The 19,187-nt window shown below is 33.4% G+C and overlaps 3 protein-coding genes across 3 annotated transcripts; 1 reads left to right on the plus strand and 2 right to left on the minus strand.

Moving 5' to 3' along the window:
• Positions 1-667: 667 nt before the first annotated feature.
• LOC133678816 (uncharacterized) lies at positions 668-2,087 on the minus strand. The gene is made up of 3 exons (XM_062101332.1): positions 1,713-2,087; positions 1,228-1,479; positions 668-949 (listed from the first exon to the last, which is right to left on the minus strand). Exons 1-3 carry the CDS (start codon positions 2,067-2,069, stop codon positions 668-670), a joined length of 891 nt encoding a protein of 296 aa, XP_061957316.1. The 5' UTR covers positions 2,070-2,087.
• A 4,110-nt stretch (positions 2,088-6,197) lies between these two features.
• On the plus strand, positions 6,198-10,029 carry LOC133678987 (RNA polymerase sigma factor sigE, chloroplastic/mitochondrial-like). The gene is made up of 6 exons (XM_062101538.1): positions 6,198-6,332; positions 6,963-7,721; positions 7,834-7,980; positions 8,184-8,420; positions 8,974-9,231; positions 9,626-10,029. The coding sequence occupies exons 2-6, from the start codon at positions 7,023-7,025 to the stop codon at positions 9,821-9,823; spliced, it is 1,539 nt and encodes a 512-aa protein (XP_061957522.1). The 5' UTR covers positions 6,198-6,332; positions 6,963-7,022; the 3' UTR covers positions 9,824-10,029.
• Positions 10,030-13,940: 3,911 nt separating this feature from the next.
• Positions 13,941-15,630, minus strand: LOC133678436 (uncharacterized). The gene is made up of 3 exons (XM_062100727.1): positions 15,106-15,630; positions 14,834-14,921; positions 13,941-14,172 (listed from the first exon to the last, which is right to left on the minus strand). Exons 1-3 carry the CDS (start codon positions 15,500-15,502, stop codon positions 14,037-14,039), a joined length of 621 nt encoding a protein of 206 aa, XP_061956711.1. The 5' UTR covers positions 15,503-15,630; the 3' UTR covers positions 13,941-14,036.
• Positions 15,631-19,187: the final 3,557 nt, after the last annotated feature.

Raw genomic sequence — 19,187 nt, forward strand, 5'->3', positions numbered from 1 at the left:
TTTATAATATTAATCCAGATAAATATGAGCTAGCTGGTATAGATATTTATTTTAATTAATAAAAAAACATTACTCAGTCTATACGGGACCACAACGCATTCACTGGGCCACGAGACGGATGTTTGTGTCACTCTCTATGAATAACGCCACGATAATAACTAGTGGATTGTTACTCAACGAGGAATAAAATGATTAGGGCATGTGTTTTTGTGCAATATAATATTTAGGCTATGGGACCACAACGCATTCACTGGGTCCATCAATTAAACAAAAACACTTTTAGGTTGAACGTAAAAAGAAAAAAATTAGTCCGCCCGGCCCGCGGCGGGCCACCAGTTCATTTCTATGGATGATCTTCTCCATGTTATAAATGTTTTACTTTCACGTCTCCTTGGTTTTAGCAAAGCTTTTTTTTACCTAAAAGACCCATTCATAGCTTTATTTTCTTGGTTTGGGTATTTTAAATACTTATTGAATTTGGTAATTTCATTGCTGTCTTTTTAGATTTTATATATATATAAACGAATAAGGTTGGTTGGAAAAGAAATGGAAATTTCATTAATGAAAAAAAATGTCCTACTTTTCCTGCTCCCCACTAAGATTAGAGGAAAAAGCACCGAAGGATACCAACATAACATAGAATGATGCACAGAAATTATTGAAGTAATCAAGACTGGCCAACAAGTACATCCTTGTAAGGAGTTGGTACGGGAATAAGTAGTGCTGCTCTAGTTTCTTCGGCTATCCTTTTCCCCCTCCTCTCCTCTGCTAGGATTAGGGGTGCCTGGCCCTCCCTCTCTCGTACCAAACGCTCTTGAGCTCCTCCTCGCAATTTCTCTAACCTTAGTCCATCAATTTGCTGCATCTCGAACACTTTGACTACAACTGCTAAACCCCCAATAAAGAACATTAGACTTCCAAAGAAGCCTATCCAAACCCAAGTCTTGCCCTGCATTAAGAAACTTTGTTAAGTCTAAACCTCCAGCTTTTCCCATACAATTGACTCGTGCCATTACCAAAACTCTAAGCAGTTCGTTTAAATCGCGCGATTAAACCATGCATTAAGTGAGCAGATTGGCTAAGTAATTTCAGACACCCCGACTTTAATTAGATGTTGGTATTATGATGCAATAGCCCTCCAATGCGATTGGGGTAGCTTTTCCGTGCAATTCGTTTTGTTTTTGGCTTCTTTCAGTTTAATACCAAAAAATAAACAAGGCAGCTTACCAATAATTCCAGTCCATGATAACCCCATCCTGCTTGCTCACGAATATTGAGAATGGATCCCACCAAGAACAACGAACTTCCCATTAAAAATGGGATGTGGACACTCTGTTGCAAGATTTGCACATGCCCATCAGCTCTTTCATATATTTGGCATGAGTTGAGTAAGGATCCAAGCACCCAGAAAGCTGGTCCTGCGGCAAGCAAGTTTAAAGCATGCCTTTCCAATTTGAAGTGACCATATCCTTTGTATTCCTGCAATTGTGGATGCAGGTCACAGCATCAATATTTGACATTTGACATAAAATTAATTGATCCTACACCATCAATCGGCAGTAAATCAACCACTTGAATGATGAAAACTCTATCGTTTTTATCTTATAATTACTATATATAACAATTCCTGCACTAAAATTGCTACTAGAATTCAGGGATTTTCAAGGCAGTATACTAAACAAAGCAATCGATTACTAATTAATATTTAGTACCTGAATAAAAAGAAAAAGAATACCCAAGAAAGAAAGCAAAGCTCCCAAGGCCTGAATCACAGGAACAGCAAATTCAACTAGTGCAAGCTGTGTGTCATACCCCATCAGACGCAACCGATAATCAATCCCGGCTAGATGGGCAACAAGATCATGAAGATTGACCACCGTAATAAGTAAGAGAGCTATGAGCAAAAGCACAAGACCTGGCTTGGTTTCCTTTGACAATTCAGCCACAAACCCACCAATAAGCACAATAGTTGCAAACACATAGAGCCCTGCGTTCATGTATTCTGCCCTGTTTTTAGATAGCCTTGGCCCATACATTCGACTCTCTCTAGCTGATGCTAGCTTCACCATTGTCAACAAATATTTTGCAGTGCTAAAAGGACACGAGAAATTCAAGAATTGTAATATAGACTTGAAAAATTTGAACTATATCTTTAAAAGTTCTGAACAAGATGGAATCAATATGTTGTGTAGGGTTGAGGATACGTGTCTTCTTGCATGGAACTTCTATTAATTTTGAACGTCGAATTTGTGACATGCGGCAATCTTACCAAAATATAAAATGATAAATTTAGACAGAAGTACAAAACGTGGAGGTCACATTGTGACATGCTGTCAGGCTACGATTATAAGAAATACAAGATAGTCTACGCTTTTGTATCCAGATCCATTTTGACCCATTGATCACCCAACTAATTAGTTTGTTGAAGGTTTAAGATGATTGTAGGATTGAGAAAGCAATAGTTGTTCTTACCTAATGCTTAGATTAGTGTTGAGGGAGGATAACTTGGTTATAAATTCATTATTCCATGGATCATGTTCGAGTGGCGTTCCAAAAATCTGTTAGTTTGCAAGGAATTTTTTTAATAAATGACCTCTCTCTCTCTCTCTCTCTCTCTCTCTCTCTCTCTCTCTCTATATATATATATATATATATATATATATATATATATATATATATATATATATTGAACATGTCAAATTTGGAATATGACTTAAACCAAAGTTTAGATTGTGAATTGTTAGTGAATCTGGATAAATTTTAAGATATCAATTTTAAAAAAATAATTTAAATTGATTTAATTATATTTTATTTAAATTTGATTAGATCAATTAAATTGATAAAGTTTAACGAGATTAATTTTTAAAAATAAATTAAAACTATATATATACACACACACGCACGCCTCTGTCTGACTTTAAGTGTGATTGCTAGTGAAGTTGGCATATGCTCAACATAATCAGCCCAGGTATAAATTGCTTAGCTTTTAAAGCAATGTTTTTAAAATTGGTCTGATGATTGCTCCGGTTCAAAACTCGAATTACGAGTTTTGATTGAGTTATTGAGTTTTGATTGGGTCACCGAGTCAACCTTATTTTTTTATAAATTAAAACGATATTGTTTTGATAAAAAATAAAAAATAATAAACGGGTTGCAACTGGATTTTTGACCGGGTCTTACTAGTTGAGTTAGGTTTTTAACTATTTTTATTTTTTCATAAACCTGATTCAGTTCTAATCCCAGATCAGTCGGGTCCTACATCAATATGTAGGGTTGGATTTTAAAACTATATTTTTAAAGCGGTAACATACGTGAATTCAGCATATATAAAATTGATTTATCGGTCGTATGTCTAATGTTTTTATTAGTAGATTAAGTTAGAATTCAGTTTATTTTAGTCCACTTAGTTATAATATATCAAGGACTATTCTGACTTGTAACTTAAGATTCTTGTAGGGCCAGTCTCCTTTTCCTTTATGTGATGTACTTTTAAGTTCGTAATAATAATAATAATAATAAAAAGGCATTACAAAAAGAAGTGGGATCTGAAATATTTTTTTATGTCATGATAGACGACTTTCTTTTGTTATATTGAAGAGGGTCAAAATTAACGCTGCACTTTAGCAGAAGATTGAAGACGATAAAGTTCATTGTAGTCCTTGTTGTTTTATATTTTACGACCTAGTCTCCAATTGTTGAATATTAATGTTATTGATCCTTGACTTGATAATCTCATGATTCTTCTAATTATGCACCTCGATCTTCGACATTATTCTTAGAGATGGCAGTTGGCTCGCCTTCAATCTAAATATATAGTTTTTTTTTAATTATATTTAATAAATATAATTTAAAACAATGCCTTGAATACCCTTGGAATCTACAATAAAACTAATATGAAATGACAAAAAAACCAATACTCTTGAATACTCTAGGAAATTAAATTAGTTTTTTTTATTTAATTTGTTGTACATGGATCATGGATAATCCATTTTAATTTTGAAAGTTCAAGACTATTTAAAAATATCATTATTTTTTATTCATTTTTAATTAGAAATTAAAAATATATCATATTATGAATTTCCTATACTAATTTTAATGTGGCTCATTCAATTAGGGGTGAAAAAACACTCTGCTTAGGTCAATAGAAACCGGAGCTTCAATTGAGGTCCATTTTCTGATGAAGGGAGGCCTGAAACCTTGCAATTTACCTCCGATGGATATGGAGATGGAGGAGGAGGCGAGGCGGTGATGCATCCTTAAATGATTCATTTGGGATGTTGGCGGCCCATCTTCACAATAGTCAGGCCCATTTTCTTTAGCTCTAGTTCAGCCTACTTAGTTGATTCCCTAAAACTTAATAGATAGCCCAAAAGGCTCAATAGAAATAGGAGGGCCTACAATAGGCAGGCCCATTGTGCTTTAGCACTAATCCGGCCTACTTAGTTGATTCCTTAAAACTGAATAGATAGCCCAAATGATACCATAATCCAACAAATGTATAAGGTAAGGCTCTGTTTGGTTCGATTGTGTTCATGAGTTGAGCAATTCAATTTTTTTTAAATAGAATTTCTTGGTTCAGTTTTTTTTTTAATTAGAAATGCTACGTCAGTAAAGCATGTAAAATAGATAAATATGTCTCTCACTTCTCTTATAATAAACTAAGATGGATGCTTTTATGATAAATACTAAGAAAAAATTAGCTAAATCTTCTCGATATTTAAATGCGGTAACATTTTGTTTTCATTTTTATTTTTAAACTATACTTTACATATTACATAATATTAATTTTAAATCTTAATGAAAAAACTAAAATATTCGGGACTTGATATTTTTTAACCTTTTCCATTTTCCTTTTCTTTTCTTTCCCTTTCTTCTCGTCCAGTTTCTTTCTCCTCTCCCCTCTCCCCCTCCATCTCCTCTCTTTTCTAAACAAATCCTCTTCTCTTCCTAAATTTAGGTCGAGTTACATGCTCTATTAAGACTCTTTTTTTTTTTTTTTTTTTTTATGAGCAAAGGGAAGGGCATGTTTTTTATATAATTAATATCTTATAAATAGTAATATGGAATATATAAAATAAAAAATGAACTAAAAAAAATACTTATGTTTTTTCCACATATTCAGGTTGTGTGTGCTACTTTACATTTTTTTTAATCTATGAATACAATTGGAATGCAGGTTGTGGCGTCACAAGATTGCCTAGAGATGACCAAATATGCTTTTCTAGTTTGTGCTCAACCTCATCACATGGCATGGAAATTTTATCTTTTTTATTTTTAATTCTAATGAGTATATTTTAACTGGTTAGATTTTAAATTTATTTTTTAAATATTACCAGTTCAAGTCTCACAAATCTCAGAACTACTGGAAATTTACATGGTCGTTAACTTTAGAATTCACAGGATTAGTCGAGGTACGTATAAACTGTCCCAGACACCAATATTAATAAAAAAAATATTCATCCTCTTTCTAGAAAAGAAAATATAGAAACGATGATAAAATACCTCTCAAGTATTTAGTTTCTTAGAAGAATATTGGTACTATGAATATTACATTAATTATAATGATATTTTTAAATTTTGTTATTAATCAATTTTATATATGCTAACTCGGCTTTTGAGTTTAATCTTTTAAAAGATATATAATAATAAAAAATTTAATTTACGTGATACAAAATTAGACTAATGAAAATGATTCATTGTCTCTTAGGTGGTATTTGATATTATATTCCAATTATATTTTTTATTATTTTTTATTTTTTTAGTTTTATTTTAAATATTTTTTTATTTTTTTAGATTATTTTAATATATTAATTTTAAAAAATATATAAAAAATTATTTTAAGATAAAATAACACCTCCTTAATATCATTTTACTTTTCGTTGTTGGAATTTCACTCCTTTAAATGGTCACAATTAAGAAACGTAGAGAGCAGCAAGACCACCACAAAAGTTCCAGGGTCCAGCTAACAAATTGTCAACATTGCACCTAATAAAAACCATCCACGTGTAGCAAACATCATCCATAAACTCTCTACAAAATATCTTCCCTTCCTCTCCTAACTTGCCACGTAAGTCCACCACTGCTTCACCACTCGCCTCGGCCTGTCCCACTATCATACCTGGACACTTCTCCACCGTTGTTTAGAACGACCCCAACTTTCTAGCCGTTGATTATTAAGGAAAATAACTGGTGGACACCATAATTTACGAGCTGATGTTAAAATTTGAGGTTTTAGAAACTTCCTGCGTGCTTGTATTTCTAACAAGATTTGCCTGTTACAAGTGAGCAAGATTTTGTTCCAACTCTTACAGGCTACTGCTCTTTTCACAGAGGTATGCACGGACTCTTATGTCGTGGCATGTTGTAATGTTTTGATCCTTGTAGTTTCTTTGTGGGATTTTTTTTCCTTGTGTGTATTCGTTGCTTAGTTATTGCAAAATTTTGTTGCTGTGTTTAATGTTTTCTTGGTGATGACATTGTTGGTGTTCTGTAAATACAATAAGTATCCCTTGAAAGATTAGCCTGGTGCTAAGTGGGTATTCTTTGAAGGTTTTGTATGATGTTTTAATGATGATTTTGGAACAGTTTGCTTGAAATTCTTAGATCTTTCAGCTGGGGCTGTATTTCTTGATTTGCAATCATTTGTCTACTGCTATTTATCCCGAAGGAAACTTAAATTGCCAAAATTTGTTGAAGGTTGTATGGATTTCAATGGAAATTTGTTTTTTGATGGTTAATATTCTTGTTGATGCATGTGATCAAAGAGGGCAAACCATAATGCTCACAAAATAAATGATTTTATTTTTGCTGAAATTTTGCTGCCACTATTTGATTAGGAGAAATTTCAAACAATTTATCCAAAACTAAGGACTAGGGTATTCGAATTATGTGATTTTGTGTATGCGTATGTTGCGGCGAGTGAAGTTATAAACTCCAACTAAATGCAACATTTTTGTTTGCAGTGTTTGTGCAGTGAGAAAGTTCTCATACTCTTTCAAAATCTTGTAATAACACAACTTGGCATGGGAGTTGTAAGTGTTTCGAGCTCAGCTTCTCGGACACCACTAGGATTGAGCACAAAGTTTTCAACTTACGGATCTACAGCAAGAAGACCTTTGATTGTAGCATTTAAAGCCGACAAATCCAACAACACATCTTTGGTTGCACCACATGAGCAAATTCCATTGCCCGTAGAAACAACGAAGGGGAAGAAGAGACTTGGAAAAAGCAAAAAATCTTCTAATAGATTAAAAGCTGTCCGTACTGAAGTTTCTCCATGTACATTGTTAGTGGATTACAATGAAGCTGCTGCGAAACTTGAAAACATATACAAGCTTAGCCCTGGAACTGATACTTCTGACGTGGAAGACGCAAGTGGTGTGATTAGGAGAGGTAGGCAAAGGAAAAGGAAAATTAGTGAAGGTGACAAGGAAACCGAGGATAGAACTGGTAAAATCATTGTTAGGAACCGGGCAAAGAAGGCTAAACGATTGAGTCTTGAGAAAAGGATTTCTCTGAGGATCAAGAATGAAGAGAAATTGGTGACTTCAGCTGGGAAGAGAAAAGATCGAAAAAATGAAAATGAAAAGATTGATGACCTTGTGAGGGAGTATTCGGCTTCAACTGATTTGGTCAGCTTGGACTGGAAAAAAATGAAGATACCTCCGGTCCTTACTTCATCAGAGCATGTCTGGTTATTTAAGTTGATGCAGCCTATGAAAGTGAGTACTGACCCTTGCCCGTGATGCCTTTCAAGTTTTGCATATAGGCTGTGTTTTTTTGCTGTAAGAATAGGTAGTTTTCTGGGGCTTAGTTCCATTTCTTTTATATTAGGCACTCCTTCAAGTGAAAGAGCATCTGCAAGAAAATCTAGGGGGAGAACCAACTGACGTTGAATTAGCTAAAGCAACAAATATGGATGTGCTCCAAGTAAGAAAGCAAATAGCAGTTGGTCGAGCTGCAAGGAACAAGCTCATTAAGGTAATGATTTATTTCCAAATAGTGACATTGACTTTTATTAAAGTAACTCAATTACTGAGGAAGCATGGGCTCTCATATTAATAATAGAGCAAATAAATTATACAGGATTTTGGTGCTTGTCGAGTATTTTTGTTTTCTGTTGCTCAAGGACTTAAATGACTTGGGATAAAAAGATTTACCGTAAATTCTCAATGCTTTTGCAGCACAATCTTCGGCTTGTCTTGTTTGTGATCAAAAAATATTTTCAAGACTTTGCAAATGGGACAAAATTTCAAGATTTTTGTCAGGCGGGAGTGAAGGGACTTATTACAGCAATTGATCGCTTTGAACCCAAAAGGAGATTCCGGCTCTCCACTTATGGGCTATTTTGGATTAGACATGCCATCATACGATCAATGACACTCTCAAGCTTTACACGCGTTTCGTTTGGCCTGGAATCGGTATGATATTTTCAGACACATGACTTGGTTTTCATTTTTTCTGAACATCACAATAATTTACACATTTTCCTTTTGTTTCTAGTTGCAAGAAAGCACCAAATAAGTGTTTGAAGCTCTTTCCCTCCTTGGAGCAGGGAGAGTGGTGCGTTCTTGGTAGAGATAGAGAAATTCATCATTCAAAGAAATAGGGCGCACTGAATCAACTTAAATTTGTGAACTAGGCTGTTGCTCTGCAAGAAAGGAACAGGAGTCTTAGGTTAGCACCATATTAGGCCAAATATTTGAATTTTCTCAACCTAGATACACGTCATCATGAAATTGACCACAATAGCAATGTGCTTGGTAGTAGGCCAAGTATTGTGAATGTTATGATTCACCATGTCCAGTTCTTTAGTTTTAATTCTGCATCTAATGTGCTCTGGTTAGGGAGTTTGAATGGAAAACATTGCATATATTCATTCCAGAACTATTACTTCCATTGAATTCAATGTGGACAGCTAGTGTTGGTTGCTCAGTGGGATCATGCTATAACACTCAACTTCAACTTGTGCAGATTAGGTCTGAAATCCAGAAAGCAAAACTTGAATTGTGGTTTCAACTTAAAAGACAACCAATGGAGGATGAGATTATTGAAAAAGTTCGGATCTCCCCTGAGAGGTACCATGAAGTGACGAGGGCCTCAAAACCTGTTTTGTCTCTCCATTCAAGACACAAAACAACGCAGGAAGAGTTTATTGGTGGAATTGCTGATGTTGATGGAGGTGATGACCGGAGGCAGTCAGCTCTTCTCAGGCTTGCACTTGATGATGTGGTAAGCAGTCATTATATGCTCTCTCAGATTTTATACTCCATTGCTTTCTCTCATTAATTGTTTATCCTCGATTGAATCAAAGATCACTATGGTCCGCAGAATGTTCACAAGTGCAAAACCCTTCACCAACAGTTCTCTTGAGAACTCTCTCACAAGCATTATTATTTTCTTAATCTTTTAACTGGCACTTTATACCAATATATATAAAATTCATTTCATATAGAAGCTAATGTAATTTTATACGTCCGTGCGTTTTGTAGAAAAGCTCTTAGAGATATTAATTAAGTGGAAGAACATGAAAAGCAAAAAGTTCAGCTGTCAGTGCAATTGACATTATTAGGTGGTTTAATTCATTGATAGTAATGCGTATCTAATCTCTGAAAATCCTCTCCAGCTTGATTCTCTAAAACCAAAGGAGAGCTTGGTGGTCCGACAGAGATACGGGCTTGATGGTAAAGGAGACAGAACATTAGGAGAGATTGCTGGGAACTTAAATATCTCAAGAGAAATGGTCAGGAAGCACGAAGTAAAAGCACTCATGAAGCTCAAACATCCAACTAGAGTGGATTATCTTCGCCGCTATGTTGTCTGAATTGATCAGAAACACAAGGTTCGCATAAACAACTCTCTCCCTCTTGATGATCCATCATCACCAATCATTTCTGTATACTAATGTTCTGTATCATAGGCATATTTAACTACATGAGATAGACAAGATAGAGTTTGAAATTTCAGGTCACCACTTATACATGTAATATTGTCTTTCCTATATAATACAATGATATCTTATACAGTTCACAGACGTACTCTCAACCTTTCAGACAATTGACGTTGTACAAACCTGAATAGACATTGCAGTGAGGCGAGTTTGGGGTGGGGTGGAAAGCCTGTGGTTTCCCTATTAATGAACAAAAAAAATATTTTTGAATTTAATAGTTAAGATGTAATAAAAAATTAATATTAAATTCATATAAACATTAAATTTTACAATAACTCTTACACATAGTTAAATATAAATTCAACAAAAAAAATTATTTTGAAATACCAATTATTTTAGATATATACAAGATGAAAGACAAAAATACTAAATTTTATAATAACTCTTTACATAGTTAAATATAATTAATTAAAATATAAATTCAACGAAAAAAATTATTTTCAAATATCAATCAAATACCAAAAACAATATATATGTACACACACTATAGGGAAAGGGAAAATCATTGTGCACATAGACTCAACATCAACTACAATATTGTAATTACCATTTTGTTCTTAAAAAAAAATCAATTTTCTTAGTGTTGAGGGTATTTTAGTATTTTTAAATAGTTCATTTATCATTAAAGAATTAATCAAGGGTAGAGTTGTTTTTATTTTATTTTTTAATCACATTAAAATAAGTAAATTGCCTTTTATGGAAAAAATTTTACAATTGGCAAATTTTCAAAATACAGTAAAATCTTAACTTTACCCTTTAAAGCAAAAAAAAAAAAAAAAGACCTTTGTGGAGAATCTTTTCATTTTGGCTTTTTATTATTACCAAGTTAATCAGTAGCAATGTAGTCTTTTAATATAGGTAAAATATTATTTAAATTGAAAAAGTTATTGGTATTTTTTTTTTTTGGTAACCCGGGGTGTCCGGGCCAGCTTACGCGCACCACAACTAATCCCCGGACCCACTGAACACCCTGCAAGCCCAGTAGGCATGTAAGACACCGTGGGGGTGACAGGCGTGCAAGTTATTGGTATTTTAGCTGATCGTGTGGTGCCTCCTGTCAGTCCAAAACACCCTCCTGCCAAGTCGTTTGATTTGTCACTGCGGGGCAATTTCTCACCAGCTAAGCTTTTTTTTATTATTCTTTTCTCTCTCTTCCTAAAAATTTCATATTAATCATCTTTGATATTAATATTTCAACTTTAATTTTTATTCTTGATTATTTTATAAAAATTTTATTTATTTTTAATTTTATCCTTCAATCTTAATTTTTAATATATTACTTTTTCCAATTTTTCCCTTGTTCTTTTGATTTTTTTTTGTTTCTTTGTAAAAAATTTATTTGTTTTCAATTTCACCATTCAATCCAAATTTATAATATATTATTTTTTTTCGATTTGATCCCATTATTTTATCCTTTTGTTAAAATTATTTTTCTTTTTAATTTCATCATTCATTTGAAAATTTATAGTTTCCCTATAATTTATTTATTTTTATTTCAATTTTTATTCTTATTATTTTAATTGTTATTTTTGGTTTTAGATCTTTTTGTATAATTGATTTCCCTCCTGATTTCATCCTCCAATATTTGATTTGTTAGAGATTGAGCTTCGTAGTATTTTCATATATGGTGCTTTCAATTTAATGACTTGGATCATGAGTTTAAAAAGTTAACCCAAGCTTATATATGTTCTTTGTTTTACTTATTTTCTTTTCTGATTTCAATGTTCAATAATAGTTTTTTTTAAAATGGTCTTATAGTTTTTATTTTATTTTATTTCTATTAGGTTATACCGATCTCGTGACTTGAGCTATGAGTATGAGCTTATCTTTTATTAACTAGATCACCTGTTTATCATACTAATTGAGGTTGATTTAGATTGATTTTTTTTAATTTTTTTCTTTACCAAATTTCATCATTCTATATTTATTTGATTGAAGGTTAAACTACATCATTTTTCTCCTCATGAAAAATTGTTTTTTATTCTAAAGTTATCATTTTTAAAAAAAAAAAATTAATCCATTCGTTGCTTTTTTTATATCATATAATTAGAAAAAAAATATCAACTTATATAACCCGTTGAGGCTATAATCCAATTCTAAATTATTTTTTTATATAAAAAAGTAATATAGTAAGCCATGTCTAATGAATATCTATATTTGGGTTTGGGTTCTCTACAGAACGGGCGGTATATATCCTGTCGGCGTCCATTTGCTAAAATGCCTCCCATACAGAATCCATCAGATTGGATCTTGTTGGGTATCCATTGAGGACCTAAACTACAATGAACAATGCTCTGTGGCCTTATAGGACGGTGTTGTAAATCCAATAACTCAAATAGGGTTCAAGTTTTGGTAACTGCTAGCCTCTTCGGACCAGCATGTGTGGTCAAGCTGGAGAACTGGTCTTCAAGCCAGGCCTGGTTCCTCCTCAGACAGCCAGGGCCTTGGGGCAAATCCAGTGAAAAGCAATTTGGCTCAGATTGCTGGCACCCTATGCAAAATTTTAGGATTGCGTGATGCTTATCCACTCGACCGTCCGTTAAACAACGGTCTCATCTGGAGAAATTATGACCCAATAATCCAGTTGCTTAGCAGAAGAATTCTTATCTTGACAAGGTGTTAGAACTAAATTTTTTTTTTTTTATAACTTTTAGTAGATTTCCTTTGTTGGCAAAACTTTATGATGATGTTCTAAAAATTCAAGTAGTTTATGAATAGGATTTTCAAATTGAATAATCGGCTAATTAATTGACCATAGTAATTTTCTCCATTCTTTCTTACTAAAATGGTTGATAGCTTATACTTAATGGAACTTAATTGTTCATATACTGAAAGACTTGAAAAACTTAATGGAACTTCATCTTTTGTCTTTTTTTTTTTTCAATTCAACCTCTGTTTTTTTTTTAATTTTATTATTTTTTTATTATGTCGAAGAAACTTTATGGTTAGTTTTAAAACCAGAATAGACAACGAGTTAGGTCTATAATTTTTTTTCCTATAATTTTTTTTATTTTTCTTCTTAATTTCATTCTTGAACTTTTTTTATCAGCCATGTAGATTTTTTGGATTAACCAAGTCAACCGAGTCATGTCGGGAAAACTCCCGCATAATTTAACTTTAAACTCAAGTTAAGCAAAGAATTGGGCCATGAAGATTTTTTTATATCAATTATTTTTTTTTAATTTATTCTTTAACTTTTTTTAAGGATGGTCTTTAAATTTGATACGATAAAGTATAACTCAACTCGGTAAACTAGTGTTTTGCTATGAGTACATTGGCCTCCAATATAAGGAAAAATTAAAATTGCATCTTATATTGTAAAATAAAAGCATGAAAAAACAGCTAATTAGCCAAAAAAATAAGGAAAAAAAAGTCTTGTATTGTCAAACACTATAACCTCCTCACGTGAGACCCGGTCGGTCAAGTGCAATGTTTTTTTATTTAATTTTTTTTGCATCAAACCAACTCTATTTTATTAAAAAAACAACTAAAACAATATTATTTTAGGAATAATTTAGCAAACCCCCGACACGGATCTCAGGCCAGCTCAGTGAGTTGAGATTAAAATTAGTAATTTTTGTGTATCAAATTTGATTTTGAAAATTAGTCTATGGAGTATTAAAAAAAAGGGCATGCATGTGTTGCAACTTCAGAATATATTTATAACACAGAGTTGTTAATTGAACTATTTACATAGAATCCAAGATTCCATTTCACTACCTTAGACCGGCTCAGTGAGTTTAGATTGAAAAAAAGGGCTCTTAAACTCTTAAATTAAAAATCATGAACATCATTTCTAGAATTTAAATGTGCCTTGAAGTTGAAGGGCAATGCCCCCTTTGCTCCTATCCAAATGATAGGCCATACCTTGGCCAGTATAAGGATTGATCTTTCCGAAGAAAAGTTTCGTTAATTAAGTCTCTGCTGACAAAAGAAACGAAACGAAACAAAACCCTGCACAGATTTTAGAAGCCAAACAACAACAAACAAATACAAAAGGAAACAATCAACAAAATTAATTAATACAAAAGGAAACAATCAACAAAATTAATCAAGAACCTATTTGAAAAACATTGTAAGTTAATGCCTAACGATAAGTCTTGGACTTCGTTTTGCTATGCAACCTTCGTTTCTCAGCAAACCCTTCACGGTGTTTCATTATCCAAAACCTCTCTATTTCTTCTGCTTTCCGGCCTGGAATCCTTCCAGCTATCAAATCCCACCTGCAAATGAGCCCCATTTTATGATACCAAGAATCAATCACTGTAAACATTAACATGACTGTGCGTATACAAGTAATGTGCATTGCTGAAACTGGAAGGATTAAAGTTCTGGGAAGGACCAGACAAAAACTTTTGAGTATAGATGGATAAAATGCTATGAGCTTTTGGTCTGCAACAAAGTGCAGAAGGCACCTACTTGTCAACCCACCAGTCGATCTGGTCATTTAATAATCAATATTGGAATGGTCTTTGGTTAAGGTATTTTTGGACGAAGGATATTGATGTCTTGATGTTGACTGGACGTAGCAAAAAGAAACAGTGAGTTGAGAAGCAGTAAATGACTTCATACTATGGTACAATTACAGAAAGACAGGTAAATTGACGGACAAGGGGAAAAGTAGGAGGCAAAACTTTCTACTACAACACTCAATTTCTTCTTCTCCCTTTTCCTTGATAAGGGCATCTTCCCTTCTTCATGAGCAGGCAATTTGAGGGTTTTTTTTTTTTTACAGAGGCTTGCTTCTGCATAAACCACCTTCGAAGAACAAATATGATACACTAATTGATGCCAGAAATGGGAAACTAGTTGAAGATAATGGAGAAGAAAGTCATGATGACAAGCAGAATGTGGTGAGAGATTCTTACTATACTGTTAGCTTACCTTTCTCCAACAAGCCTATACATTCTGTAAATGAGGTCTTCCTCTTGTTCACTCATGTCTATAAACTCCCATTCAATACTACTGACCTCTGCATAAAAAAAGAAAATAAATAAATTAACAATAAGTTATCTCAGTGCAGATAGATCCTACACACCTACAAAGACACATAATAAACTGTTTTCAGGTCTAGAAAAAGTTGAAACCTCCAGTCTTTTACCACGAAGATAAAAAAAATTAAACTAACCCACGAAGATAAAAAAAATTAAACTAACCTTCAGACTCAGAATTGTTAATTTTAGCTTGTTTGCGGCGTCGGCGGCGGCGGCGGTCCATACTTTCCATCAAAAAAGAAGCAGAGAAAGCAGGGCAAGAAAATAGAGAAAGATAATAGTTTCCCAAAGTCGATGGGAAACTATTGATGCAAATTGAGTTTTGAAGCAACCTCAAGTCCAAAAGACCAAATTTATGCTGAAGTAATAGCACATATGCTACCCACCCAAAAAAGAAAATGTATGTTTGTTGACTTTTAGGCATGCAGTGGACTCGAAGACTTGTAGCTGACAGCCTCAAGCAAGTAGAGAAATGAAATCCTCTTCCAAATTTGGAGGGGAAGGAGGTGGGGGTAATTTCAGCAACTTTGCCCTTGTAAATCTTATAACTATAGTACATTTGGCAAACTATTATTGATGAATTCGTCAACTTTTGATGCTATGTGTAAAGCAATAACAACAAAAGGATCCGAACACAGCAATGGACAATCACATATCTTTTTCTTTTTTTCTCTTATTTTCCTCTATTGGATGAAAAGACAAACATATGACATGAGAACAGAGACATATACGACATGGGATTAAAAACAAGACACACACCACCATCCTTTAGTCCAATTATTCATGTTTCCTCTTTCTTTCTTCAGTTGTTGTTATTTGTCATGGCATAAGGATTCACGGATATCCTCCACGCCCCCCCAAGCTGAGTGTGGGATTTGAGCATACGTGAAGCTTGGATCGGAATAGAATACAATTAAGGATCAACTAAATGAGAATCATGGATAGCCATGAGAGGATTATGGGATATATCCTCAACAACAACTAGCCAACGACATCATACATGTCTTAGGTAAATTACATGTACACGGTCCTCCAAGTTTAAGATTTTGTTCAATTTACCCCATAACTTACAACAACTTCAGGCATACCAATCCTAACACTCTCAATCTGTGGCCATCCTGGTTCCTTCTTACATTTATTTATGTATACATGGCAACATGTAGTAGACATCTAATGAACATGTTCAGCTGAATAGACCCAACATGTCCGAATTGAAAGTGTAAGAGTTGTCATGCCTAGCATTAAAATACAAGGTTAAAATGACAAAACTTTTAGCACTTTAGGGATGTTGTTACCGATGTTAAAGCAGTTCAATTAACATAAAATAAATATGAACATGAATGAGAAGGAGGCTAGAATTCTTATTAATTTATTTATTCTAATAATGCATGATTTAACCTAAATATAAAGAGCTTATATATATGTTAAGTTAAAAATACTATTCTACCATTAGTAAATAAAACAAGATAAATATATTATTTAACATCTCCCCTCAAACTCACGATGCGGCAACTACAAGCATCGAGAGTTTGTTAATTAGAAAATGAAAACTAGAAATAGAATGCGACTTATAAAAAAATATGCAATCTCCATAGAAGAAGAAACAAAAGGCAAAGTAATGGTGTCATGTTTGAGATAATGGCGAGTAAGATGATAGTCAATCTCAATGTGCTTAGTTCGTTCATGAAAAACCGAGTTGTGAGCAACCTGAATAGAACTCTGGTTGTCACAATATATATAAGTAGGATGAGAGAGTGAAACTCCCATATCCATAAGTAACCAACGTAACCAAATAATCTCTTTAATAGTAGATGTTATAGCATAATATTTGAGGATTGATAAATAATAGATTGTTTCTTGCTCTTCCAAGAAATAAAAGAATCACCTAAAAAGATACAGAAACCAGTAACCGATTTACGACCTGTGGGATTACTGTCATGATTAGCATTAGAGTCTGCACAAAACTCTAAGGAAGAGGTGGATGAAAGTAAAAGACTTTGAAAGACTCTACCCCTAAGATATCACAAAATATAAAGAATAGTTGCCTAGTGAATAGTAGTAGGAGAAGCAATAAACTGACTAACAACATGAACAACATATGTAATATCTAGACGAGTAATGGTGAGGTATACCAAGCTCTCAACAATAGTATGATATAAAGTCGGATTTGTCAATGGTAAACCATCAGAAGAAGAATACATTGCGTTAACTTTAATGAGAGTGTCTACGGTCTTGTTATTAGTAAGTCTAGCCCGCTCAAAAATATCTTCAATATATTTTGACTGAGAAAGAAGATAACCTCTAGGTGAGTAGGCTACCTCAATACCCAAGAAATATCGAAGAGAACCCAAATCCTTCATTTTAAACTGTCTAGCCAACTCTGTCTTCAAAATTAAGATATCATCAATGTCATCACCAATAATAATCATGTCATCAATATATAAGGACAAAATGATATGACCTGCATCAGTGCACTTAATAAAAAGAGTTAGTTATGATTACTAGCAACAAATCCAAGAGATAAGATCACAATAGAAAATTTCTCAAACCAAGCATGAGGTGCTTGTTTGAGATTATATAACACTTTCTTGAGCTTATATACATACCCAGAGTCATGTGAAACAGCAGGAGAATGCATCATATAAACTTATTCTTGAAGATCTTCATTCAAGAAGGCATTTGTAACATTAAATCGTGAGATATGTCGTTGATGAACCAAAGCTACAACAATAAGAGTACGAATAATAGTTATTTTTACAAAAGGGGCAAATGTCTCCTCATAATCCATACCATACTGTTGAGGGTATCCCTTTATAACCAACCTAGCTTTGTATCACTCAATGGACCTATCAGAATTAGTCTTGATCTTGTACACCCAACGACAATCAACAACACTCTTACTAGGAGGTAGAGGAACCAAATTCCAAGTATCTGTCTTACACAAAATTGAAAGTTTCTCATCCGTAGCTTGCTATTAAAGAGAATCAAGAATTGTCTTTTTATAAGAAAAGAGCTTAGAGAGACAATGAATAGAAGCTAAAAAGAAAGTAAAAGATGAAGAATAACAAGAATAAGAAAAATTTGGCAGTTTTGTGGACTTATGAATGCGTGTGGTTTGATGTAGAGGTGGATCCACAATCTCAGAAGAAGCTTAAGGGGTTGTACATAAGAATGGAGCTTCAGGTGTGCCAGAGAGTAAAGTGTCAGTATCTGTAAAATGATGAGTACAAATTCGTCGAACATGGAAAGGGGTATTTGAGGTATTAGAAACTTGAAATGATAAACTATCAGAATCCTCAGAAAATGGATCTATATGAATAATATTTGGTCCAGTCAAGCTATGAGTAGTAAATGGAATAGAAAAGAAAGGTATATGCTCGAGAAAGACTACATGGCGAGATACCTAAAGTTTCTGAGTTATTGGATCAAAACAACGATACCTCTTTTTACCTTCACCATAACCAAGAAAGATACAAATAACAGATCGAGAGGACAGCTTATTGCTTTCTGCATGAGATGAAGGACGAAACAAGTACAACCAAAAACTCTAAAGGAGGAATAATCAGGAACATACCCATGTAATTTTTCAAAAGGAGAAAAACCTAAAATATAAGAATATGTGTTTGTATTAATCAAACTTACAACAATAATGACAACTTCTCCCAAAAACTCACTAGAAACAAAAGTAGACAACAAGAGAGAACGAGCTGTTTTAACAATGTGCCTATGTTTTCTTTCAACAACACCATTTTGCTTAGGAGTGATGTATATGAAGTTTGGTGAATGGTTCCATCTAAGGTAAGTAACTGAAAAAATTTATTAAAAGTGCATTCCCTACCCAAATCACACCTAAAGCATTGATTGTAATAAAATATTGAGTTTTCACAAGAGCTTGAAAGGCTGTATATATCTCATAAAATTCAGAACACTGTTTCATTAAATAAACCTAACAATAACGAGTATGATCATCAATAAATGAAATATAATATCGAGACTCTTCTTTTATGGTAACAGGAGAAGGTCTCCATACATCAGAATGAATCAAATCAAAAGGTAAAAAAGAAATAGAAATATTTCAATTAAAAGGTAAAGCGAAAAATTTTACTAGTTTACATCCACTACAATCATAAATATCACAAGTGTTCAATCTTTTAAAGCTCCTATGGATGCCAAAAATCTTAAATGAGAAAACAAAACATAACCTAGACAAGAATGGCATAAATAAAAACTAGAAAATGAAGGAC

This window comes from Populus nigra, chromosome 18 (genome assembly GCF_951802175.1).
Source record: "Populus nigra chromosome 18, ddPopNigr1.1, whole genome shotgun sequence".
NCBI lineage: Eukaryota > Viridiplantae > Streptophyta > Magnoliopsida > Malpighiales > Salicaceae > Populus > Populus nigra.

Excerpts from the sequence above, each read along its gene's own strand:
- LOC133678816 (XM_062101332.1), bottom strand. The coding sequence starts at position 2,069 with ATGGTGAAGCTAGCATCAGCTAGAGAGAGTCGAATGTATGGGCCAAGG. Across the intron at positions 1,480-1,712 it reads TTCTTTTTCTTTTTATTCAG|GAATACAAAGGATATGGTCA; the intron begins GTACTAAATATT and ends CCACAATTGCAG. Across the intron at positions 950-1,227 it reads ATCATGGACTGGAATTATTG|GGCAAGACTTGGGTTTGGAT; the intron begins GTAAGCTGCCTT and ends TTCTTAATGCAG.
- LOC133678436 (XM_062100727.1), bottom strand. The coding sequence starts at position 15,502 with ATGTACTATAGTTATAAGATTTACAAGGGCAAAGTTGCTGAAATTACC. Across the intron at positions 14,922-15,105 it reads TAACAATTCTGAGTCTGAAG|AGGTCAGTAGTATTGAATGG; the intron begins GTTAGTTTAATT and ends TTTTTTATGCAG. Across the intron at positions 14,173-14,833 it reads TATAGGCTTGTTGGAGAAAG|GTGGGATTTGATAGCTGGAA; the intron begins GTAAGCTAACAG and ends GCTCATTTGCAG.
- LOC133678987 (XM_062101538.1), top strand. The coding sequence starts at position 7,023 with ATGGGAGTTGTAAGTGTTTCGAGCTCAGCTTCTCGGACACCACTAGGA. Across the intron at positions 8,421-8,973 it reads TTTCGTTTGGCCTGGAATCG|ATTAGGTCTGAAATCCAGAA; the intron begins GTATGATATTTT and ends CAACTTGTGCAG. Across the intron at positions 9,232-9,625 it reads GGCTTGCACTTGATGATGTG|CTTGATTCTCTAAAACCAAA; the intron begins GTAAGCAGTCAT and ends AATCCTCTCCAG.